The 27,219-nt window shown below is 42.8% G+C and overlaps 1 protein-coding gene across 3 annotated transcripts in view; it reads right to left on the reverse strand.

The window, feature by feature from the left end:
- Positions 1–27,219, reverse strand: part of CNTNAP2 (contactin associated protein 2) — a 2,034,513-nt gene that overhangs the window by 211,088 nt on the left and 1,796,206 nt on the right. For all 3 annotated transcript variants that reach the window (XM_060305187.1, XM_060305186.1, XM_060305185.1), the window contains exon 19: positions 1,996–2,232. In XM_060305187.1, coding sequence (XP_060161170.1) covers positions 1,996–2,232 — 237 coding nt within the window. The remainder of the gene's footprint in view (positions 1–1,995; positions 2,233–27,219) is intronic.

Below are 27,219 nucleotides of genomic sequence, written 5' to 3' on the forward strand. Positions count from 1 at the left end.
TTTCAGGAGCTCACGCTTTGGCAGGTGGCTGTGGCCGCGCTTTCTAGAGGCTGAGTTCTTTGGCTGTAGCCTCCCTGGAGGTGTGGTCATAGGAGCTGCTATTATGGGAGGTGAGACCCCGACCGGAGGGAGCACCCGGCTGCAGGCCTCAGAGGGAAGACCCCCGTCCGGGAACGAGCTTGCCTTAGTGCAGATGAAGCTTTCCTGGATTCCTCTCAACCAGCACCACCTTCATCCTCCCCAAGTCAAGAGGATACTTGTCTTGACTTAGAAGGATGCCCACAAATACTTTCCAACTATGACATGCAGTTTTTAATTTTAATATTTTGGGGTAAAGCCACTAATTGAATCAAATGTAAACTCATCCTGCTAAACATATATTCAGAGAATATTTAGGGATCTTCTGTGTAAACAGTTTGAAATAATGTCGGTGGAAGCTCACGAGCTTCCTTTGACTTTATCTTGAACATTGGCAAAGCTGAAGGGTACGTACCCTTGCCTTTCAATTCGTGAATACTGCCCCAGAGGTTGTGTACGAGCCACGGTGCTTAACCTAACTCTCCAAAAATAAGGGGCTCATGATTTTCTTTAAATTGGCACTTATGCAGTGGAATCTCTCAGGCATTAGTGCTTACTTGATTGCATTCAGACACCACTTTGGCAAGGGAATGACGGCACTAAATTAGCATCAAGCACAATGAATGGTAATTGCAAGACTGTCATTTCTACAAGTGCAAAATTAATGTGTTCTGCAAACCCATTGCACTGTGCGCCACGGGAAAATCATGGAGCCGCGCTGTCCCAAGCGGAAGAACGCACTGCAACAGCGGCGGCAACGTGCTGTGGATTATTCAGCAAAGGTGCTCCTTTCCACCTTTGTTGTTGTCTCACGCTCATTCTTCGAGCCCTGCCTGACCTAATTTCTATGCTCATGTTATAGCACCGCCAGACAGTAGCCTGGATGCACAGAGAATGTTATGGAACAATTCCTCCTTCTGTGTGGCACCTTGTGTGAACAATGCCAGCCTAAACAACCCTCCAGGTATTCATGAGAGTATGAATAGGCTACTTATGTAAAGCTTCTTATAGAGAGATGCACCAGCCATTTACAGAGAACTTTACCCAAATGCTATACATTCATTCGAAAGAGAAGAGTGATTTACGCGCATTTCAATTGTAGCGTAAGAAGACTGCCAGCCCTGCCTCTCCCCATCTCTCCCGTTTACAGGTGGGACAGGAAGCCACAGGCCAGTCGAATGAATTTCTTCTGGTCATGCAAGATCACAGGGTCTACCCCGAATGACAACAAGCATAGGCACCAGGCTCTTGGAGTCAGCTGACTGGCTCTGCAGAATTTATTAGGGATTAATCATTCGAGACTGAAATAATGCAGTAATAACAGACCTATTAGATGTGGTATCTCAGTATTCCTGCGGTTTCGTGGAGGCTGAGAACCTCCCACAGAGGCGTCCTATAGAAGAGGGATACTAAAGATAATGACAATAACTGGCCAGAGGGCTTTCTTGTGAGTCCAGCTTGAATCCAATCTCTTAGCAGCTGGGGGAGGGGGTGGGCATTAAGCCCACTGGGCGGCACAGGTAGATTCACTGCAGTGATCTACAGGTCCAAGATAATGTGCTGACCCTCTGACTCCCCTGAGTGGGAGGGTCAGGCCCGAGTCCTCTTTCAGTGGCCGCTTACTTTGTCACTCACCATTAAGGCATGATACGGTTATTTGACTTGTAATGTTCCAGCCAGTGAAAAGTTTGCTGGAATTTGGGGGAAACTCTGCACCACACTCAAAGATTCTCTCATCTTAATGAACAACAAAGATTAGGGAGTGGTTTAGGAGACTTCCTACCTAAGGTGGGAGAAGAATTCCAAATACCTTACCCTCAGAATGAAGTATGCCTGGGTACAGCTGAAAAACCATTCAATAGATGATCTGGACTTCAAAGATGTCTAAAAATGGCTTTGGAAACTGGCTTGACTTACCTTTGTTGCAAAATGTTCCATCGTAGGCTGTGTTGGAGCAATCGCAGGAATACCCGTGGTATTTCTCTATGCATTTGCCTCCATTCTCACAGTTCGCCCCGTAGCTGGTGCAGTGGCCCGAGCACCCGGATTTGAACCCGGATGTGACCTTTGCTCTTTCTTCCAGGTCCAGTGTCACCCCATTCATCCTCAGGGAGCGGATGCAGCCCAGAAAGCCCTGCTGGCCCCCGGCACCACCTGGGAAGACAGAAGGCATGGAGCTCAGATAGAATAACCTCTGCTGTGGCTTCTGTTTCATTCATCATTCCTGGGACCACTGTGGTGGGAGATGAGACTGCCAAGTGCAGGGGGCATGCTCACTGTCAAGTTGGTCCTGCCTAATAGAAGAGCTTGCAGCTTTCTCCCCTTAGGCTATAATGCTGATTAAAAGAGACTGTCTTCTGCGAAGCAATACATTTGCTACAGTACTAAAATGTTTGGAGACACACACAGATTACGTAAGCTGTTTTGGAAGTTTAATCTGGTTTCCTATAGAAAAGAAGTGTACAGAACTCTCTAAGTTCTTTGGTTTTTAATCTCATGGCATTCAGTTCCATAGCATTATCTATTGGAAGAGATATAAAAAGGCAGAGGGACATGAATATATTAGCATAGTTAACAAGTCAATTAGCCGGACGAAGTAGATCCATTTGGAATGTAATTGTAAGTCCCGGTTCTTGTCTCAAGAAATGCTTTGCTTTGAAATTCATGTTAAGGGTTCCCAGGGCTTCTTGTCTGGGGTGGTTGGAAATTGGAATTGAGAATTTTACACGTAAGTCAGCTACACCACATTTATTACCAGGTCAGTTCAGATTGTATTGCTTTTGTCTAAATGCCATTGCAAGACTCATAACACACAAAACAAATTCACTGTAATTTTCTCAGTACGTTATGGAGTTAGAGGTTCATGAGCATGAAAATATTAAAATATTCCTAATAAATTTCAAAGAACGGTTCACTGGAGAATTATATCACAGGTGGATTGTATCTATAATAACCTTAGCTATGATTTTTTTAAGCAGCTGGTACGAAAGGAGGAACTCAAGTTTATAAATATGACTGTATTTTAGACTAACAGCTTTTCTAGAAATTAAATAAAACGATAGTAGTTAAAATTATTCAAAGAAATCTGATGGGGATTTAGAAAAAAGATGTGGTTAATAAAGTGAAAGTTACTGTTTATTGAGGGCTATGTAGTAGGTACTCTACTAAGCATCTTACATATGATATTCACCTGATTCTCACAACAACCTGGCGAGGTAGGCATTGTTACCTTAACCCCATTGTACAGATAAGGAAACTGAGGCTTAGAGAAATTAAGTCGTGTACTCAAGGCCTCATAGCTCCGAAGTGCCAAAGCGGTGTCAGAACTGTCTTATTCTCGAGCCTGTGGTCTTAAACTCTGTTCTGTGTTGATCGTCTAATGCAGAAGAACTTCACGGTCTGGGGCGCCACAGACGTGCATGTTTCTGACGTGAAGATCTGAACGTCTTTAAAAATGGCATGGTCAATAGGACTGGCAGACTCTGGGCGAGGCTGCACACTGGAGGTTGATTCTGATCACTTTCTCCAGTGTCTTGAGAAGAAGTGTGCCATCTAGCGACTCATCAGACAGGGCTGGTGGATCAAAGGCTTTAGCTGCAGAGACGGATTAGCCTTTGCTTATGCCTGTGAATCCTCAGCCGTGAAATAGCAAATGACTTGCACTATTATCTTTATAAACCCAAGCCTTGCGGTTCTCTCATTGGGCAGTGCATAGATTTGAGTGATGATCCTCCAGGGATTGTTATTTTTTAATAAAATGTTTAAATAGAAGAGGATTAATTGAAGGGATCCCAATGCCCCTTTTGATTAATGGTATGGGAGAGTAGATGGCAAAAGAAATGATTAGAAACAACCACTTTGAAGGATTTCCCATTTTGCAATCTGCTCACCAGCACCGCTGCACCTCTGGGCCAAGGGGAATTTGGCCCTTTGCTATGATCTGGAAGAATTTCAATCCAGTAGTCACTCTTTGTGTGTTGAAATTTCAATTTGGCGTCTATCGTTTTAGCAGCTATGGCTTTTATTCTTGCAATAAGGCTTTCCAAAGGGCCTTTTCGTTCAATAAATGCCTAGCCATTTAAATTTTCATCACTAGTCAATTAAGACAATTATATCCTATCAAAATATGCTGACATTTTTAAATCGTTGTTTTTAGATGTGTGCCTCTCCTTTCCCCTGGTTGCAAATGTAATAGTTTTTCATTGTGGAAACCATAAACACACTGATAAGCAAAATGAAAAAGAGAATCTGTAATGCTACTCAGATAGAATGACTTTCACTTTCAGCAAATAGCCTTTTCTACTTTTATCTATGAACATACATATGTATAAAAAGTAAAAAAAAAAGCGGGGTATAAGCATTGTTTTGAAATTTGCTTTTTTCACTTAATATATCATAAAACATTTTTCCCAGCAATAAATATTCAACTAGAACATCTTGCTTAATATCTGCATAGCAGCCCACCCTGTGATGCACTGTAACTTACTTTGTCATTCCACTACCATTGGACTTTTTAAAGTTTTTATTTAATTTTACTTTTTTACTAAGTAAATTAAAAAAATTTTTTATTTAACATCTTTATTGCAGTATAATTGCTTTACAATGTTGTGTTAGTTTCTGCTGTATAACGAAGTGAATCAGCTATATCTATACATATATCCCCATAGCCCTTCCCTCTTGCGTCCCCCTCCCACCCTCCCTATCCCATACCACTGGACTTTGAAGCTTATTCCAATTCCCATTTTATATGATACTATAATAAATATCCTTGTAAAAACCTTGACATACTTGTCCAGTTTTTCCTTAGAATTAATTCTTAGAAGTGTAATTGCCAGGTACAAGGGCATAAACATTTTAAAGTCCTTTGTAATATAATTTCCTCTCAGAAGACTTTATCAATTTGTATCTCAGCAATAGGGTACAAGATTCCTGCCTTCTCCACACCAATTCTAATACTAGGCAGGACACTTTTGAATTTATAGGCTAGAGGGGGAAAAAAAAAGAGTTCATTCTTTTAATTTGCATTGCTTTGAATACTGTGGGTTGAATAATTTTTATGTTTTCCTCACTCTTAGTTTTTGTTTCTTCATGACCTTTGCTTTTTTGGGAGAAATAGAATATATATTTCTTACTGATTGGTAGCAATATTTGGGTCTTTAATTTTTTGTTATAAATTCAGCAACTAGATCCTTCCAGTTTGTGTTTGTTAACTTGTATGTAATGTTTATGTAGTCACATGCATCTACCTTATTTTTATGATTTCTGCCTTTGATATTAGGCTTATAAATACCTTCTCTAATCCAAAATAATATAATTATTCAACTATATTTTCTTCTAGAACTTTTATGATTTTACCTCGTTTAACATTTCATTCTTTAATCTATCTGGAATGTATTTTAATTCGGAAATAATGGACATTTAAGGGTGTCAGCAATGGTTGAGAGTCTGAGGAGATTTTTTAAAAAAGACTCTTTAAGTAAATGTTAATATGACCAAAAAAATGGAGATTTAGAAAGCATCAATTGGCAGAGAAAGTACATCTAGGTTAGGTCATATTTTAATTACATCATTTAGGTAAACATTTAGCTATATGTATATATGCTTCATTATGTACCTACACAGGCTTCATTCAGGAAGGGGATTTAGGGGCAGGTTTTTCTGTCTCCCTGCCTCTCTGATTCTTTCTGGTCTTGTTCTTTCTGAGCTTCTACACCTGCCAGTCTTTCTTCCTGCCTTTGTGTTTGTATATCTTTCCCTATCAGGACTATTGACTGTTTTTGTTAGTTCTGTGGCTTTCATCAAATCGTTGCATCTTTCTCAGCATCAGTTTTTCTTACACATAAAAGGAGACTGAACTAGAAGTCTCTGGTCCTTCCAGCTCTAAATTACTCTGGTCCATGATGTACAATCTCTCCCCCTGGGCTTATGTGTCCCCCTCTCTCCATTTCAGCAAATTACTGTCAATTTCTGCTAAATTTCTTCTTGCTTCCTTTTTCCTCTTTGCACTGCTGCCTGACCATTTTTTTCCTCCTCCTTCCCTTAACTGAACATAACGTATGACTATAGTCTAATTTATATTTGTTGCCTTCATTAAATAAACTTTTATACTCCTTCTTCTTAATTTACAAAGAAGGTAAGTGGAATGCCATTTGTCTCTATATAAAGGAAAACTAAATAACTTACACTCTTTTTTAAACATGGTCCCTGATTTATTAAATGGGTCAGTGAGCTGGAAAGTACTTTTACTGATCTAGTCAATATGAAGAAAAATCTTTGGTCCTGAAAATGGCCATTATATATTATGCAAAGGATGTTAATGTACTAGAACCAGTGATAATTATTTGAGTTCAAGTTATGTGCTCTATAGAAATCTTTCCTGGTGACAAATGTCAAAAGTTTAAATTGTAGGTCTGCGAGCAAAAAGGCTACTTAACCTTTGTTAATTAGAAAATCAACACATTGTCACTGGAGAGAGCCCCCTGCCATGCAAGAGCCTCACACACATTAGTTAGACCTGTGATAATTACCCAAGGTGAGACGTGGGTTTAATTTGTAAATCATTTTTCATGTGAAATGCTATTCAAGTATTGCAATTAGAGATTAATTATGAAAATGTTGTAACTATCCATAATGAATAATACAACCATCAAAAGCACAGAAGATTGGGGCAAAATAATCAGGTATTAAACAAACAGGGCGGAAATAACGATCAGGAGGAATTCTAAAAAGCACTGTCCTCACACTAGGAGCTTAACTGTTTTCTAAGGAGCTAATTTGGGCTCCAGGGCACCTGTGCCCAGAGAGACCAGCCATTCATTTGCCATAGAGAGGAATCGCACCAAAGCTCCCACACGAGGAATCTAATTTATCCATTCAATAAGTATTTATTTCACAGCAACTATAAGCTAGCCTTGTCTAGATGTTAAGAAGGCACTAGGAAGCAAAACACACAAAAGTCTTTGCGCTTGCAGAGCTTATCTTCTTGCCGAGGGAGAGGGAAATTTAACAATAAACTCAATAAGTAAGTTAAGTATATCGCCTGTTAGAAGTCAGTCTGGGTTAAGTGGGAGTGGGGTGGGGGAGATTCCCATTTTATATAGAGTCCTTAAGACAGACCCCACTGAGAAACTGACAGAAAGCGTATCCGGGTGCACGGCCCTGGGAAGACAAAGAGGTAAGGGAGGCACTGCCCTGCAGGTGAGGGCAGGGGGTGAGACGGGGAGCTGCTCTGAGATGCTAAGAGAAGCAAAGGCGCCAGGTCACGTGTGTAAGGCACTGGGAAAGGCGTTCCTAAGAAGGTGGAGGAGACATACTTCTCGCTCTCAGGTTAATACAAATGTAATCACAAATAGCCACACTGTGGTTCAAGGTAGAGTCTGACGTAGGAGAGGCGGGAAACAGAGGTGTGGAGAGCATGAACTGTCGTCACAAAACTCGACTTCTGGGTGTTGGCTCTGCTGCTCACTGCTTGATCTTCCCAGCTCCTCTTTGGGCCTCAGTCTCATGTATGAAACTGGCGTAAAAATATGCACCTTGCAGGGTCATATTCATAACAAGTGACAATACCCCCCTCTGTACTAATGCTCAGTTAATGGGAGCCGTTTATTATTATTACCATTATTCAGTATAAACAAAATTCTACAGAAGCACAGAGTTGGAAATTAAATATGGCTAAGATGAGTATACACGAATCTGACACCAGAGGTATCGTGAGTGTTATGAAATGCACTGTGTCACCCCAAAGTTCACGTGTTGAAGCGCCAATCCCCAATGTGACTATATTTGGAGAGAGTACCTTTACAGAGGTACTTAAGATTAAATGAGGTCACAGGGGTGGGTCCCTAATATGAGCGTGTCCTTTGAAAGGAGAGGAAGAGATGCCAGGGACGCACGCACACAGAAAAACAGCCGTGTGAGAAGGCACAGGTCCGTAAGCCGAGGAGAGAGGCCTCGGGAGAAACCAACCCTGCCAGCACCTTGATCTTGGTCTTACAGCCACTGGAATTGTAAGCAATAGATCTTTGTTGTTTAAACTACCCAGTCTGTGGTATTTTGTCAGGGCAGCTTGAGCAGACTAATACAGTGAGTAAAGGGTTAACTTCAGGCTTGGGCTGGTCCAGGCCTGCCTGACAGAATGACCTTGGAGTCCTCCTTCTAACTGCATTGCTTCCTTGGCAGGTTCAGGATCGCGATGGCCGTTTTCCTTCGCTTGTCTGCCGTGGGGGACCGCACCTGGATTGCGAGAGCGGCAAGCTGGCATACAGCGCTCCACACGTGACTGGCTGGCACAAAAGACTGACAGGAAATACAGCTGTGATTTCTGTGTCCAGGTGACCCACCTAGACCCCGTCTCTTCTCCATGGCAGTCAGACCTGGCCCGTGTAGGTCAGGGGGCCAAAGCAGCGACGTGCTCGGACAGGCTGGGCCCCCATCGGCAGCTTGGCCGACGCTGCACCCACTGTGTCTCCTGTTTTACATGTTACCATTGTCTCTGAGGTCTTTACTGTCAACCTGAACATGGAAAAAACCCAGTAGTGTCAGTACAGGTGTGTAGAGTAAAAACCCAGTTATCTGGTTAAGCTGAGGACCTCAGAACGGCCCAGATTCTTTCGTAGTGGAGAGAGTTCAAGGATGTGGCTTACATTACTCAGTGCAGAGCTGCGTGATTGACAAGTATTGACCAGGGATGCCTCTGTCAGCTGGATATTGGAGGGCATATATGAAAAAGTTTATCCATACTCAGAGAGTGGGGCTTTGGAGGGTTGTTTTTTCAGATAATGCTCATGAGTTCTCATTCATAACATCATTCAATAGGTTGGATTTTTTTCAAGTTCATTATCACTGCATGAATTTCTTATATCCTCTGAGTAGAGGACATGCAGAATATGTGAATCCAAAGTATTTAAACTAGAAGAAAACTTCAAAATAGAGATGGAGAAAATAACTGGGTTTCTGATAGCAGAAAGCACTCATGTGTCTGAATGTGAATTGCTCCATGATGGGGATGGTACTGGGAGGTCTCAATTCATTCCAGAGGCTACGGTGGGAGGGTAAGCATGCTACAATATTAGCTGTTTCAAAAGCTAATATTAACTGAATGCTAGCTGTTCCAGGTACTGTTTCAAAATTTACATTTTTAACTCTCAGAGAGAAATATTATTATCACCCCCATTTTACAGGTAAGGAAACTGAGACCAAGAGAGTTGACTCGTCCAGTGTTACATGGGTCGTAAGAGGCCGTAATTCACCCCCCAGGCTTTCTGGCTGTTAAGCCTGCACTCTTGCCATGCCGGAGCTGCCTCCTGACTTTTGGGCTTGCATCGTAGGAGCCTCTTCTCTGACTCTGCTGTGCTGAGGTACGGAACATGCTGACAGAATGATTACCATCTGAGATGAGTCATTCACCACTTGGCACAGTGCCGTCCCAAGATGGCTGAAGCTGAAAGGGGAATGCCATGCTTACAGTTCAGTCAGGAATGTGGACATATGGACACCCAAACTGGTCTCTAGGCCGCAAACAGGAGACGCTTCTTTGATGCTGTCCTTGAAGTTGTATTTTTTCTTGGTGCAAAAGCTTAATACTGCATCTCTAAAACCAGAGCAGTGATGAGCCTTGGCCCCTAGATGGTGGGAGGTTGGTTATCTCCCCACACTTGGTCTGACAGCACTATTTCCGAGGACGGCCACTCTGCAATGGGTCGTACGGTTCCAAGTCCCTCACAGAAGTGGCGGCTGACAGAGAGCACAGTGGTAAACCTCCAGATCCCAGCCAGGTCCAAGTTTTAAATTAATAATCGTTACTTTGGGAAACTTCAATGCAAAGCCACATTTCAAATACATCAGCTTACAAGGCTGCCTAAATATTTCTCTTGCAAATACTTGTATGTTACTGCTCGTACGATGCATCCTGCCAGAGAGTTCTGCTCATCTTTGGAGCAAAATTACCATCTGCTTTCTGCTGACCTTAACATATCCCATGTTCTTTCTCTTTCTCTCTCTCTCTCTCTCACACACACACACACACATGCACACACACAAGCACTCATGCACATACATGCATGCACAGACCAGGAACCTGACCAGGTTGAGCCACCTGTCCCTGTCCCTGTCCCTGTCTCTGTCTCTGTCTCTCTGTCTTTATTATTTGCCTTTAAAAGCCTTTATTTTTTAAACAACTGTATCCACTCCCTTTTCACCCACAGCCAAGAATCAGAGCTGTGACCTCGCTCTCTTATTCTCAGACTCAGAACAAGTGTTTAAAGATTTCAGTCCCGGGTCAAGGCCAGATCTACGGGTCTGGGAGGGATCAGCGCAGCTCTGCTCACTAACCTCCCAGGCGGCAGGAGCTTCCCAAGACAGGAGGGTGGAAGAAAAAGAGGTGAGGGTTGGGAGGGTGGAAGAAAAAGAGGTGAGGGTGAGAGGGAGGGGAGCCAGAGGCCGAGGACACAACCGTGGGAGGTGCTGAGGTCAGGGTTGCAAGGAGGGCGTGCTTACGAGTGTTAAATGATACCGGAGGCCAAGCAAAAGGAGAAAACGGGAAAAGCCTACTCGATTTGGTTATTTTTGAGACAGCCCTGTCAACGTGGTAATGAGATGCTTCTTAGCGAGGGAACGGGTAGTGAGAGTACGGATTCAGGAGGTGAAGATCCAGCACTGGTTTAAGAAGCAGCCACAGCAGACGGGGAGAGAGGGAGGCCTTCTGAAGCACGCAGCACACGTACTACTGCTGTAACACAAATTTGCTATTTTAAGTGTTTTGATAAATGTATTGGTTTCTTTTGTAATTCTGTATCTTTTATTCATAGAAAACATTACTCTGAGAAGAGAGATATAGACTACCAAACTGGCCCCCCAAAGGTTAGAACTGCTGCATTATAATGAAGTTAAGCAATATTAAAGGAAAAGAAGGACATGTTCAGGAGCAAGAGTGTAACTTATGTCTAACGTCTCAGCAGGAACACTGCCTGTAAAAGACAATGGACTAATGTCCTCACAGTGTTGATTAAAATAGGGAACCAGTAAAGGTATTCGCAGGCATGTGAGGTCTAGGAAGGACTCGCCTACGAAGTTTTAGGAAAAATTGCTCTTGAGTAAAAACGAAAATAAATCCAAGAGTAGATAAGATGTGGGAAAGAAGAGTAAGTGAAAAGAAAAACAGCAAATATTAATGTTTTCTCATAAGCAGTTAAAGTAAGTATATTCATAAGATTCTGCAGCTAAAACCACAGATGATGTCAACACGGCAAGTAGTGAGGTGGGGAAGGAGGTCAGAGGGTTCTTGGTCTCTTATTCAGGAGAACAGAGATATCGATTTGTTTTTGTGGATGACAGAGAAAAAAGCATAAGTATGAGTCTTAAGAAGTTAGGCATAGCTGCCAGAGGAATGCAAGTAGAATGTAAAACTTTTAAATCAGCAGAATAATATTCAGTTTAACCAACGGAAAGTAGGCTGGGGGGTGGGTGAGCAAACAGAGAACAAAGTAAATTGGAGATGCAGGGTAAGATGGCAGAAGACATACCCTGATATGACAGTAGTCACAACAAATGAATAAAAAGACAGAGATTCTCAAATTAAATTTTTAAAAGATTCAGCATTATACTATCTAAGACACACATTTAAATAAAAGGATTCCAACACCTGCATAAAAACACCAGGCGAATATTAACAACAAGAAGAACTGCATAGTAGTTTTAAGAGCAGAAATAAAATTGTGTGATGAAAAACATCAGAAGGAATAAACATGGAAATTACATACTTGTATAAGGAACAATAAATCAAGAAGATTATGAACACATCTAACTAACAAAATAGCCTCAGAGAATACAGAGCTACCAGTGACAGAACTATTGACAGAACTAGATAATCAACCAGTAAAGTTTGAGGTTTACACTCAGAATCTGATCAGACAAACAGTACTTAGAGAAATTAAGTATGCACATACCCTGTGACTCAGTAGAAATTAAGTATGCATATATTCTATGACTCCTGCACACACACAGACACATGTGAGTGCACATGAGAAAACCTCATACAGGTAATAGGGGGATAGGCACAAATATATTTGACGAATAGTCATCTGTGGTAGCAAAGAGTTTGGGGAAACTTAGGTATGCATCACTAGGGGATGGAATAAATAAAGCATGGATATACCCATAATGGAACACTATACACATGGTATTCGCAGAGCTACACAAATACATCTTAAACCATAAGGGGCGTCCCTGGTTGGCGCGGTGGTTGAGAGTCCGCCTGCCAATACAGGGGACACGGGTTCGTGCCCCGGTCCGGGAAGATCCCACATGCTGCGGAGTGGCTGGGCCCGTGAGCCATGGCCACTGAGCCTGCGCGTCCGGAGCCTGTGGTCCGCAACGGGAGAGGCCACAACAGTGAGAGGCCTGTGTACCGCAAACAAAACAAAACAAAAAAACCCATAAGGCTGGGGGCTTCCCTGGTGGCACAGGGGTTGAGAATCTGCCTGCCAATGCAGAGGACGTGGGTTTGATCCCTGGTCCGGGAAGATCCCACATGCCGCAGAGCAACTAAGCCCACACGCCACAACTACTGAGCCTGTGCTCTAGAGCCCGTGAGCCACACCTACTGAGCCCGCGTGCCACAACTACTGAAGCCCGCGCACCTAGGGCCGTGCTCCGCAACAAGAGAAGCCACCGCAATGAGAAGCACTGCACCGCAACGAAGAGTAGACCCCGCTCGCTGCAACTAGAGGAAGCCCGCGCACAGCAAGAAGATCCAACACAGCCAAAATAAATAAATAAAATAAATGAACTAAAAAAAACAACAACATAAGACTGAGTGAAAGAGAAAGAAACAGAATGAGATTTGTAGTACAATACCACTTATATAAATAATGACACTGGAAAGGCAATACTATGAATCTTCCATAACATGCACATATTTTGAATATGTAGAGGGTGGGGCTAGAAGGTTATACATAAAACACAGTTGAGTGGGTGCCAGCGATGGGGAGAGCAGAATTGGGAATGGTGAAAAAGATGTGAAATAACAGAGTGAAATTAAAACGAATGGGGAACACTGCCAGTTTGTGACAACAGGACCACAATATGAAGAGTGTGAGTCCCACAGAATCCCACACCAGCGGACCTTGAGAACGATGCAGATGAAAGAAAAGAGGATAAAATGCAGCATTTGGCAGGAAACAACTCTGTTTAAGCCAGTAACAGTGGATGGCTTTTCTCTCACTTTCTTAGTGTATCACAGGAGGGACTGCGGGGCTGTGAGTACTGGTTCCTTCCTCAATATTGTGTCACTGATACTAATTTTATTACAATCTTTTTCTGTGTGACAGTTGCCATTTATTATCATGAAGCTTAGTCCAGTCCTTACTGAAAGAATAAAAAGTCCATATGAGAAATTATTTGATGTCTTTTTTTTTTTTGCGGTACGCAGGCCTCTCACTGCTGTGGCCTCTCCCGTTGCGGAGCACAGGCTCCGGACGCGCAGGCTCAGCGGCCATGGCTCCCGGGCCCAGCCGCTCCGCGGCATGTGGGATCTTCCCGGACCGGGGCACGAACCCGCATCCCCTGCATCGGCAGGTGGACTCTCAACCACTGCACCACCAGGGAAACCCTTATAAGGCTATTTTTGAAACTGTTTTTCCATACTGGTTTCAAAATTGGTGCCTTTACATTAAAATGTCTTCTCTGAATTGGCCCACGCCAACTGTCATGAGACAACTGGAATAAAAGACCTCAGAATCCCTGAAGCTTTTATTCTTGTGGCACATGAGCTGTTTTTCCACAGAAGGTGAACAATAGGTTTGGCTCTTTTCTTAGGTTCAAAATCTGTCTCTCAGTGGTAAAGCATTTGACTGCATATCTCTCTGTAAGTTTCTAAACATGTAATCTCTGCGTTAGAAAATAAGCTCAGCACCTATGGAAATAGGTAGTGAACAGACTACCTTTTGGAGGTTCAAAGGAAGTTAAAAGTACATTGTTAGTTTGATTATGTTGGGAGCGTATGTAAGAAAGGTAAAAATTGTGTCTATCATAACTTACTTCATATGTTAAAACTCTAATTGTAAAATAGACAGCTGGGATTGCAAAAGTTAATGCGTTCTGACCTCTAAAAGGTAAAGGGCAGGAAAGCATATGGTGACACTTAGTGGAGAAGGACCATCCTTCACCTGTGAGGTTGGCAGGGAAGGGATAGTTCTACTGAGAAGAGAGTGGATGCCTCATATGTGGTTTCACGGCAGAGCCTCGTGAAAGGCGGTCGTGCTAAGAAAAGAATAAATGTGCTAGCGATCCTTGAGGTGAACAGCTGTGAGGGAGTAGCATTCCATGGAGAAGCTTCTGTATTTTACTTGCATTTTTGCTTTGTAGATAGTTTGCTGATGTCATCTAGTGATTTTTTAAGACTAGATTTCATCTAGCACATCTTTTTACTTGATTATTTTATGGCAGTGGTTCCTAATTATGACATCACTCCCTATCTCTGTTTAGGAGAGAACCAGGAGACCAGTTACAAGGGTCGGGCCAGAAACTCTTTGCATTAGGGTCCCAGCTAGCATCTCAGCCACTGCCAAACAGGCAAGACCTCAGTTTGAGAGACGGAGACTGAAAACTATATTTAGGGCCTAGAATGATCTGAGATGCTATGTTTCATCATATGAATTTCTCTGCGACTCTTTTTTTAGGCTTCAGTCATGCTTGATTTCAGTCTTGGTATCTAATGAAAAAAATATTTCCAAAGATGGTAATATGACTGTTAACTCAGAGAAGTAACAGAAATATAATTCACTTATTCATTCATCCTATTGCTCACTCAGCAAATCCACTGGGCAACCACTGCAGCGATATTCTAAATCTCTCCTGTCATGTAGCTTACCTTCTAGGGGAAGGGCACAAAGATAAATGAAAACATCAGAAGTTCTAAGGAGAATGTAAGATGGTAAACGACTGGCTACCTTAGACTGAGTGGTCGGCGAAGGCCTCTCTGAGGAGGTACAGAGCTGAGAGTGAATGAGAGGAGCCAAGCTTTAAGACACGGGAGAATCCCAGGTGTCCACCAACAGATGAATGGATACAGAAGATGTGGTGCATATACACACAATGGAATATTACTCAGGCATAAAAAAGAATGAAATCCTGCCATTTGCAACAATGTGGACGCACCTAGTGAGTATTATGCTTAGTGAAATAAGTCAGAGAAAGACCAAATACTGTATGTTATCACGTATATGTGGAATCTAAAAAATAAAACAAATGAATGCATACAACAATACAGAAACAGACTCACAGATACAGAGAGCAAACCAGTAGTTACCAGCAGGGAGAGGGAAAGAGGGGAGGGGCAAGATAGGGGTAGGGGATTGAAAGACACAAACTACTATATGTATAAAATACATAAGCAACAAGGATATATTGTACAGCACAGGAAAATATTACCATTATTTTGTAATAACTTTAAATGGAGTATAATTTATAAAATATTGAATCACTACACTATACACTTGAAACTAATGTAATACTGTAAATCAACTATACCTCAATTAAAAAAAAGTAGGAGCCAATTTTGTTGATGGCTGGGGAGGCGTTTCAGGTAGAGGGAACAGCCAGTGTACATGCTCTAAAGCAGGAACAGGCTTGGTGTGTTCAAGAAACATACCAAGATTGGGGGCCAGCCAGGAGACCAGTTACAACAGTCCAATCAGGAAACCACCAAGGCTTCGACTAGAGTGGGACCCGTGGCAGGAGACAGCAGTGGGTGCGTTTGGGGCACAGCCGGAGGCAGTCACAGGACTCACTAATGATGGGCAGTGATGAGGGAAAGAGGAAATCAAGGCTAACGCCAGAGTTTGGGTTCAAGCAGAAATGGGTGCACGATGATGTCATTTTCTGAGACGGGAAGGCTGGCAGAAGAGCAGGCTTGGGGCAGGCAGCAGGAGCTCTCCTTGCCATGCTTACTCTGAGATGCCCATCAGACAGCCACGTGGATACGCCAAGTAGCTGTGTACGTGGATGCAGAGTTTCCGGAAAAGCGAGGCCTGGAGATTTTGATTTCAGAGTCACTGGTGCATAAACAGTTTAGGGAGCCGTTGGACTGGATGAGATCACCCAGGGAAACGCATGGCTGGAGAAGAGGGGAAGGCTCTGTGTCTGATGCTCTAACATTTAGTGGTCACGGAGAGGAAGAGAACTCACAGGAGAGACTCCAGTCATGGCCAGTGAGGTGAGGGAAAGCGGGCAAGCACACGCCATGGAATCCAAGAGAAGAGAGTGTTTCAAGAAGGAGGGCACGTGGGCTGCTGCTGAGAGCACGGAGAGAAGCCAGAGGGTCGCGCTCTAGACACAGCTCTAGAGAGTTCCGTGTTGACTTTGACAACCTTTGTAAAGGTTTACCAAATGAGCTAAAAAGAAAAACAGCTTATCTCTGTACCAGAGAAACTCTTAAGTAAGGCATCTCGTTTGTTCCCTGCCCCCAGTACTTCTGCATAAAATTCTCTTGTTAATCCAAGCCCTTTGTGGTCGTGTCACAGTGAGGGCCTGACTGCCTTGAAATTTGCCAATGTGACTGGTAATCCACAGAACGCCTGCTGGGGCTGCTGGGGCTGACTCAGGACCGGCCTGATCTCATCGTCTCCTACTGCAGGCTCCACAACTGAGAGCAGCGCTGCATGGGGCGTGGCGGCCATCTGGGGGTGCAAGACTTTGTGGGGATGGATCCTCTTCTGCATTGTGGGCAGCTTTGCCTGTGGCTGGAGCTGAAGGTAGTGCTCCAAAGCCATCACACTTTTCCAAATACCTGGTGGGTCACAGTAGCCACCCAGATGAGGGACCCTGGTATAAGGACCAAGACAGCCTTAACGTTCCCCTCGGACTGAGCAAATTTTGACAGGTTTCTTCTGACCCTAGGTCCTTGACTCCCCTATTCTTAAAGCATTTCCTTAAATTCTTTCTCTGCTCCTTTGAGATATTTATCTTTTAAAAAGCCTTTTGCCAGTTGTAAAATGGCCTTTTTCCAGCTGTAAAACTGGAATGTCTTTCTCAAGGACCTGGGGGCATCTTTTTGGAACATAAACATTCAGGGAGCTGCTGCCTCTACACCCCAGTTCTGGGGAGGGTAGGAGCCTAACTTCCTCAGGGCAGGCAACTTGCTCCAAGTTGTAAAAGGGACAACAATTTTTCTTGCCCTTTCCTTCAGCAGAGCTGAGCTCACCCCAAGCTCTGGCCTCTCTCCCATCCTGCAGTAGCCTTGAATGAAGTCTTCCTTTCTTGTTTAACTTTGGTGCAATTTTTGTTTGGACAAGACAAATGGTTAAGTCTCTGGACTCAGACTGGGATCAAGTCCCACCTCTTGTCTCTTACTAGCTGCCTGACCTTGGGCTGTTAACTAATCTTTAGCTTTAGTTTCTTCACTGTGAAAAGAAAATGGGAATCGGTAACTACATACTTTATAAGGTTCTCGTGTGGATTAAACGAGATAAATAAAAGCACATGAAGCGCGTGGCCTTGAAGTATCACCCAGGACATCTCAGCCAGCACGTATGTTGCTATTGACTCAGGTTTGCGGGAAATGGGAAAAAACAACAGATTTCCTGTGTTCTAATTCCTGCAATTCAAATTGTATATTTTTTATCTTAAACTTTTCAGATACCAGAAAGAGCCATTTTATTCATGCACGGATTGGAGTGCACTTCATGACGTGAATCCCATTTTTCTCCCTTGCCTACAAAGGTCCATTTTCTCTTTACTCCCTCCAGGACCTGGCATTTCAGATGGCCATGGGATTATCCACTCATGAGTCTGGAATACTGAGGGTGTGAGGGGCAGCTGACTAAACGAGCTACACCATCGAGTCTGGGGAGGTGGGCAGCTGTCTGGGGCTGCTCGCCAAGCGTAGCCCGGAGAATGGTCATAGCACTCTAGTCCCCATTCACTTATGAGTCCATCTAACAAACCTCAACTCTGCCATAAACTCAGGTTGCCACACAGGAGGAAATCTGCCTGATAGACAAACTGTTTGGCACAGGAAGAAACGCTGCAGGCTCCCTGCTCCCACGAGCCCTCCTGAAGACAGCACTTCCCCCGTGGAATCTCCCACCGGGCCTCCCGGGCAGCACAGAGGATCCTGAAGGAGTGAGGATGAGTAAGCCTCTGCCGGGTGACATCTTGCACAGAAGGGTTGGCCTCCTTGAACTTCCAGAGAGATTTCAGAAGAGCTCAGGGCCAAGTGAGTTGAGCCTGGACATCTGTCATAGTTAAGGGGACCTAACCTTCTTGCTCAAGGAGCCACTGAGGAGCTTGACTTCCCCCTGAAGCTTCCCGAAGCAGCCTCCAGCCCTCTGGAAACGCTGGCCTCCTCCTTAAACTACTGCTGAACACAGTGACACACTCTGGCCTGTGTTGATTTTGCTGCACGTAAACCCCTGCACTGGCCCCCCGCCCTGACAAGCCCGCTCACCTCTCCCCAATGGCTCATGCTGCCCCTGCTCTGGGCTGGCCGCCGGCCTGCAGGTTGAGGCCCCCCAGACCTCTGCTTCCTGCCAGCCCGGCCGCTGCTGCTTCGGCGGCCAGGACTCCGAACTCGCTGGCATGTCTCTGTGCCAAAGAGGGCCCCGGCTCAACGCACCCTGCTGCTGCTCGTGCTGAGTCATGCCCTTGAGCGTGTCTGCTCTTCTCCACCCCGTGAGAGAAATCTGGCCCGTGGCTTCCACGGAAGATGCTCTTGGGCTGCTGAGGCTGCAGACCACCGTGTGGTTCACATACCTCTGCCAGGCCATCCCGGGAGCTCACCTAATGCTATTTGCTCATGTTGGAGCAAAGACATGAGGCATGAGAAAGCCTCCAGTGCTTTTCAGACAAATACCTGCAACTGCTGTTTCTTCCCAGGTCAGTTTTCATTTTAAAATTTAAATGAATTGTTACTTTTTGACTAAACCAGAATCATAGCTGGATTCTCGTAACTTCCAAAAGACCTGTGTTAGCCCTCTTTTCATGACACCTTCTAATTATATATATATACACACATCTTTATTGGAGTAGAATTGCTTTACAGTGTTGTGTTACTTTCTGCTGTATAACAAAGTGAATCAGCTATACGTATACATATATCCCCATATCTCCTCCCTCTGGCATCTCCCTCTCACCCTCCCTATCCCACCCATCTAGGTGGTTACAAAGCACCGAGCTGACCTCCCTGTGCTATGCGGCTGCTTCCCACTAGCTATCCATTTTACATTTGGTAGTGTATATATGTCCACACCACTCTCTCACTTCTTCTCAGCATCCCCTTCCCCCTCCCTGTGTCCTCAAGTCCATTCTCTGCGTCTGTGTCTTTATTCCTGTCCTGCCCCTAGGTTCTTCATAACCATATATATAAATATATAGATATATATTTAGGTTCCATATATATGTGTTAGCATACGGTATTTGTTTTTCTCTTTCTGACTTACTTCACTCTGTATGACAGACTCTAGGTCCATCCAATTCACCACAAATAACTCAATTGCGTTTCTTTCTATGGCTGAGTAATATTCCGTTGTATATATGTGCCACATCTTCTTTATCCATTCATCTGTTGATGGACACTTCGGTTGCTTCCATGTCCTGGCTATCATAAATAATGCTGCAATGAACATTGTGGTACATGACTCTTTTTGAATTATGGTTTTCTCAGGCTATATGCCCAGTAGTGGGATTGCTGGGTCATATGGTAGTTCTATTCTTAGTTTTTTAAGGAACCTCCATACTGTTCTCCATAGTGCCTGCATTCCTACCAACAGTGCAAGAGGGTTCCCTTTTCTCCACACCTTCTCCAGCATTTATTGTTTGTAGATTTTTTGATGATGGCCATTCTGACTAGTGTGAGGTGATACCTCATTGTAGTTTTGATTTGCATTTCTCTAATGATTAGTGATGTTGAGCATCCTTTCATGCGTTTGTTGGCAATCTGTGTATCTTCTTTGGAGAAATGTCTATTTAGTTCTTCTACCCATTTTGGGATTAGGTTGTTTGTTTTTTTGATATTGAGCTGCATGAGCTGCTTGTATATTTTGGAGATTAATCCTTTGTCAGTTGCTTTGTTTGCAAATATTTTCTGAGGGTTGTCTTTCCGTCGTTTATGGTTTCCTGTGCCAAAGATTTTAAGTTTCAATAGGTCCCATTTGTTTATTTTTGTTTTTATTTCCATTTCTCTAGGAGGTGGGTCAAAAAGGATCTTGCTGTGATTTATGTCATAGAGTGTTCTGCCTATGTTTTCCTCTAAGAGTTTTATAGTGTCTGGCCTTATATTTAGGTCTTTAATCTATTTTGAGTTTATTTTAGTGGATGGTGTTAGGGAGTGTTCTAATTTCATTCTTTTACATGTAGCTGCCCAGTTTTCCCAGCAACACTTACTGAAGAGGCTGTCATTCCTCCATTCTATATTCTTGCCTCCTTTATCAAAGATAAGGTGACCATATGTGCGTGAGTTTATCTCTGGGCTTTCTATCCTGTTCCATTGATCTCTATTTCTGTTTTTGTGCCAGTACCATACTGTCTTGATTACTGTAGCTTTGTAGTATATTCCGAAGTCTGGGAGCCTGATTCCTCCAGCTCCATTTTCCTTTCTCTAGACTGCTTAGGCTATTCAGGGTCTTTTGTGTTTCCATACAAATTGTGAAATTTTTTATTCTAGTTCTGTGAAAAGTGCCATTGGTAGTTTGAAAGGGATTGCATTGAATCTGCAGATTGCTTTGGGTAGTAGAGTCATTTTCACAATGTTGATTCCTCCAATCCAAGAACATGGTATATTTCTCCAACTGTTTGTAGCATCTTTAATTTCTTTCATCAGTGTCTTACAGTTTTCTGCATACAGGTGTTTTGTCTCCTTAGGTAGGTTTATCCCTAGATATTTTATTCTTTTTGCTGCAATGGTAAATGGGAGTGTTTCCTTAATTTCCCTTTCAGATTTTTCATCATTTTTGTATAGGAATGCAAGAGATTTCTGTGCCTTAATTTTGTATCCTGCTACTTTACCAAATTCATTGATTAGCTCTAGTAGTTTTCTGGTAGAATCTTTAGGATTCTCTATGTATAGTATCATGTCATCTGCAAACAGTGACAGTTTTACTTTTTCTCTTCTGATTTGGATTTCTTTAATTTCTTTTTCTTCTCTGATTGCTGTGTCTAAAACTTCCAAAACTATGTTAAATAACAGTGGTGAGAGTGGGCCACCTTGTCTTGTTCCTGATCTTAGAGGAAATGGTTTCAGTTTTTCACCATTGAGAATGATGTTGGCTGTAGGTTTGTCATATATGGGCTTTATAATGTTGAGCTAAGTTCCCTCTGTGCCTACTTTCTGGAGGGTTTTTAATCATAATTTGGTGTGGAATTTTGTTGAAAGCTTTATCTGCATCTATTGAGATGATAGTATGGTTTTTATCCTTCAATTTGTTAATATGGCATATCACATTGATTGATTTGCGTATATTGAAGAATCCTTGCATTCCTGGGATAAACCGTACTTGATCATGGTGTATGATCCTTTTAATGTACTGTTGGATTCTGTTTGCTAGTATTTTGTTAAGCATTTTTGCATCTATGTTCATCATATTGGCCTGTAGTTTTCCTTTTTTGTGATATCTTTGTCTGGTTTTGGTATCAGGGTGATGGTGGCCTCAGAATGAGTTTGGGAGTGTTCCTCCCTCTGCTATATTTTGGAAGAGTTTGAGAAGGATAGGTGTTAGTTCTCTAAATATTTGATAGAATTCGCCTGTTAAGCCATCTGGTCCTGGGCTTTTGTTTGTTGGAGGATTTTTAATCAGTTTCAATTTCAGTGCTTGTGATTGGTCTGTTCATATTTTCTATTTTTTCCTGGTTCAGTCTCGGAAGGTTGTGCTTTTCTAAGAATTTGTCCATTTCTTCCAGGTTGTCCATTTTATTGGCATAGAGTTGCTTGTAGTAATCTCTCATGATCCTTTGTATTTCTGCAGTGTCAGTTACTTCTCCTTTTTCATTTCTAATTCTAACTGATTTGAGTCTTCTCCCTTTTTTTCTTGATGAGTCTGGCTAATGGTTTATCAATTTTGTTTATCTTCTCAAATAACCGGCTTTTAGTTTTATTGATCTTTGCTATTGTTTTCTTTGTTTCTATTTCATTTATTTCTGATCTGATCTTTATGATTTCCTTCCTTCTGCTAACTTTGGGGTTTTTTTGGTTCTTCTTTCTCTAATTGCTTTAGGTGTAAGGTTAGGTTGTTTATTTGAGATGTTTCTTGTTTCTTGAGGTAGGATTGTATTGCTATAAACTTCCCTCTTAGAACTGCTTTTGCTGCATCCTATAGGTTTTGGGTCATCAAGTTTTCATTGTCATTTGTTTCTAGGTATTTTTTGATTTCCTCTTTGATTTCTTCAGTGATCTCTTGGTTATTTAGTACTGTATTGTCTAGCCTCCATGTGTTTGTATTTTTTACAGTTTTTTTTCCATAATTGATATCTAGTCTCATAACGTTGTGGTCAGAAAATATACTTGATAGGATTTCAATTTTCTTAAATTTACCAAGGCTTGATTTGTGTCCCAAGATATGGTCTATGCTGGAGAATGTTCCATGAGCACTTGAGAATAAAGTGTATTCTGTTGTTTTTGGATGGAATGTCCTATAAATATCAACTAAGTCCATATTGTTTCATGTGTCATTTAAAGCTTGTGTTTCGTTATTTTCATTTTGGATGATCTGTCCATTGGTGAAAGTGGGGTGTTAAAGTCCCCTACTATGATTGTGTTACTTTCGATTTCCCCTTTTATGGCTGTTAGCATTTGCCTTATGTATTGAGATGCTCCTATGTTGGGTGCATAAATATTTACAATTGTTGTATCTTCTTGGATTGATCCCTTGGTCATTATGTAGTGCCCTTCTTTGTCTCTTGTAACAGTCTTTATTTTAAAGTCTATTTTGTCTGATATGAGAATTGCTACTCCAGCTTTCTTTTGATTTCTATTTGCATGGAATATCTCTTTCCATCCCCTCACTTTCAGTCTGTATGTGTCCCTAGGTCTGAAGTGGGTTTCTTGTAGACAGCATATATACGGGTCTTGTTTTTGTATCCATTCAGCCAGTCTATGTCTTTTGGCTGGGGCATTTAATCCATTTACATTTACGGTAATTATCGATACGTATACTCCTATTACCATTTTCTTAATTGTTTTCGGTTTGTTATTGTAGGTCTTTTCCTTCTCTTGTGTTTCCTACCTGGAGAAGTTCCTTTAGCATTTGTTGTAAAGCTGGTTTGGTGGTGCTGAATTCTCTTCGCTTTTGCTTGTCTGTAAAGATTTTGATTTCTCCGTCGAATCTGAATGAGATTCTTGCTGGGTAGAGTAATTTTGGTTGTAGGTTTTTCCCTTTCATCACTTTAAATATGTCCTACCACTGCCTTCTGGCTTGTAGAGCTTCTGCTACAAGATCAGCTGTTAACCTTATGGGGACTCCCTTGTATGTTATTTGTCACTTTTCCCTTGCTGCTTTTAATATTTTTTCTTTGTATTTATTTTTTGATAGTTTGATTAATATGTGTCTTGGCGTGTTTCTCCTTGAATTTATCCTGTATGGGACTCTCTGTGCTTCCTGGACTTGATTGACTATTTCCTTTCCCATATTAGGGAAATTTTCAACTATCATCTCTTCAAATATTTTCTCAGACCCTTTCTTTTTCTCTTCTTCTTCTGGGACACCTATAATTCGAATGTTGGTGCATTTAATGTTGTCCCAGAGGTCTCTGGGACTGTCCTCAATGCTTTTCATTCTTTTTTCTTTATTCTGCTCTGTGGTAGTTATTTCCACTATTTTATCTTCCAGGTCACTTATCCGTTCTTCTGCCTCAGTTATTCTGCTATTGATTCCTTCTAGAGAATTTTTAATTTCATTTATTGTGTTGTTCATCATTGTTTATTTTCTCTTTAGTTCTTCTAGGTCCTTTTTAAACGTTTCTTGTATTTTCTCCATTCTGTTTCCAAGATTTTGCATCATCTTTACTCTCATTATTCTGAATTCTTTTTCAGGTAGGTTGCCTATTCCTTCTTCATTTATTTGGTCTGGTGGGTTTTTTCCTTGCTCCTTCATCTGTTGCATATTTCTCTGTCTTCTCATTTTGTTTAACTTACTGTTTTGGGGGTCTCCTTTTCACAGGCTACAGGTTCACAGTTCCCGTTGTTTTTGGTGTCTGCCGCCAGTCGGTAAGGTTGGTTCAGGGGCTTGTGTAGGCTTTCTGGTAGAGGGGCCTGGTGCCTTTGTTCTGGTGGGTGGGGCTGGATCTTGTCTTTCTGGCTGGCAGGGCCACGTCCGTTGGTGTGTTTTGGGGTGTCTGTGAACTCACTATGATTTTAGGCAGCCTCTCTGCTAATGGGTGGGGTTTTGTTCCTGTCTTGTTAGTTGCTTGCCATGGGGTGTTCAGCACTGGAGCTTGCTGGCCGTTGAGAGGAGCTGGGTCTTAGCGTTGAGACAGAGATCTCTGGGAGAGCTCTTGCCGACTGATATTACATGGGGCCGGGTGGTCTCTGGTGGTCCAATGTCCTGAACTCGTCTCTCCCACTTCAGAGGCTCAGGCCTGACACTAGGCCGGGGCACTAAGACCCTGTCAGCCACATGGCTCTCTTGCTCTTCTTCTCCTTTGTTTTACTGTCATAGAAGGAACAGAGATTTTGGAGCCAGACAAATTCAAGTCTGAATCTCACATTCATCACTGCATGTAGTTGTATAGCATCAGGCAGTTTGCTTAGGCTCTCTGAGCACAGTTTCTTCGTCTATGCCATGGAGTCTCTACTGCTCCCCCAGCCCAGTTGTTGGGTAGATAAGTGTTATTGAAGGATGGAGCCTTATCTCCTCCCACTTCGCGGCGGGGGACTATCCAATGGAAAGGAGGCTCTACCTTCTAATTACATTTAACATGTAGAGGGAAGAGAACTGTATCCTCTGTTTTTCAGTGACTTTGGAAGAGGAGACAGGATCCTGGCCTTGCTAACGTAGGCAGCAGGCAGAGGGTGGCCTTCTGTAGAGTCCAAAGCCAAGAACGTCTTTTAGCTCTAGGTTGAGCTTTTAAGCCCTTCCTTCTCTAGAACCCGGATGGAACTCTCGGGCAGCTGTGCCCCAAGTCTCCGCTGTAAAAAGGGATGCTGGGTGGTGTTTTCAGAGGGATGCTCACTTCCTTTCTTGGTGAGAAAATTCCTGGGCCCTCGCTTGCTGCTCTGTGGCCACCATGGCAGGTGTGTGGAGTGACTGTGGAGTGACTTGGATGTCGAGGGCCATGTAGCACGTGACCTTTCCTTCAGGGCTGGTGGGGTGAAGTGATCCCATTTCAGGTCAGTATTTTGGGAAGGAGGAAACAAGCCAGTTAGAAGTGAGTTCTGTAGGGAAGTGAGTTCTGTAGGAGAGGGTGAATATTACATGGAGCAAGAAGAAAGCTAAGGGAATAAAAGGTAAAGGAAAAGGTAGAGAAATACCTCCTATTTAATGAGTACTGGCTCTGTGCCAGATACTATATGGAGCACTTAGCACGGACTAGCTCATCTCCTCCTGAGACATAGGAACTGTATTCCTACTTGACAGATATATTAGGTAACTTGTCAGTGGTCCCTCAGATGCTAAGTGGCAGAGGTGGGATTCAAGCCCATGGTGTTATGGGTAATCACTTGGCAACTCAGAACTTTTCAAACCACTTCTAAACACACAATCCTAAATGGCTGAAGTTGGAAGAAAGTTTGGAGACCAACTAATCCAATTCGTTTATTTGATGAAAAAAGAGACTCAAAGAGGAAAAGTAGTAACACTTGTTATTAGAGCTGAACTGAGAACAATTTCCCGGTTGCCTGAATCCCTATCGAATAGTCTTGGGATAACTGGCTCCAGGACTTCAGAGCTGTTGAATTTGTTGTTTTCTGGAAACAAGCCCCTCCCCAATTCCCCTGGGGTAGACTTCTATTGCAGACCAATATTTCTCATACTGTCTCAAATAGCTTGTGTCCGGGAGATGTGCCTCACGCCCACATCTCAGATAACAGGAAATTAGAAAGTGGCACAGGAGACTTACTCTTTTTCATCAAGTGAAAGGAAGCTGCTGACTCATCATATCAGCCCACTGTTCTGAAACTTTTCTCTCTCCAAAGTCAACAGTGGTTTCATAATTACTAAATTGAAAGAACATTTTCTTAGCTTTATTTTACACATGGGACTTGATATTATTTGTCAATGATAAGCAGTTTCATGAAACTCTCTCCTCCTGTGACAGCCTGTCTCCTGGTTTTTCCTTGCTTGTTCTTTTCATTCCTCTTCATTCTTCTTCCTGAGATGCTACTCTTCCTGCCTCTCCCTTAGATTTAAGTGTTCTGTCAGACTCTGACCACAGCCCTCTCCTCTTCTCTTTTATTAAGCTGTTCCCAGGTCATCTTGTTTACATGAGTCAAAATTCTTTCCAAGACCATAATAAATGCCTCCCCCTACCCTTTTTCATGTTACAGCTTTACTTGGTCTCTAAGACTCTTGGAGACCACTGCAGTCAGTAGACAGAAAGGGATAAAAGTAAAATTGGATCTCTGCATCCAGGGAGATCTCAGAAAAGTGAGAAATTGGGTCAGTTAGGGTCACCTGTCATAATGAAAACCAAGTAGAATCTAACCAGCATGCCTGGGAGAACAGGATTTAGGAGGAAACTTGTCCTAGGTGATCTGGGTAAGATGTGTTGATAAAGGGGAATTTGTTCACAGCTTTTGGCAGGAATCAGTGGACCTGATGTTTTATAAAAATAATTAAAAAGTCTACAAATAAATGCTGTAGAGGCTGTGGAGAAAAGGGAACCCTCCTACACTGTAGGTGGGAATGTAAATTAGTACAGCCACCATGGAGAACAGTATGGAGGTTTCTCAAAAGACTAAAAATAGAGTTGCTATACAATCCAGCAATCCCACTCCTGGACATATATCGGGACAAAACTATAATTCAAAAAGATACGTGCAGGACTTCCCTGGTGGCACAGTGGTTAAGAATCCGCCCGCCAATGCAGGGGACATGGGTTCGAGCCCTGGTCCGGGAAGGCCCCACATGCGGGGGAGCGACTAAGCCTGTGTGCCACAACTACTGAGCCTGCGCTCTAGGGTCCATGAGCCACAACTACTGAGCCCATGCACCACAACTA

This window comes from Globicephala melas, chromosome 9 (assembly GCF_963455315.2).
Source record: "Globicephala melas chromosome 9, mGloMel1.2, whole genome shotgun sequence".
NCBI lineage: Eukaryota > Metazoa > Chordata > Mammalia > Artiodactyla > Delphinidae > Globicephala > Globicephala melas.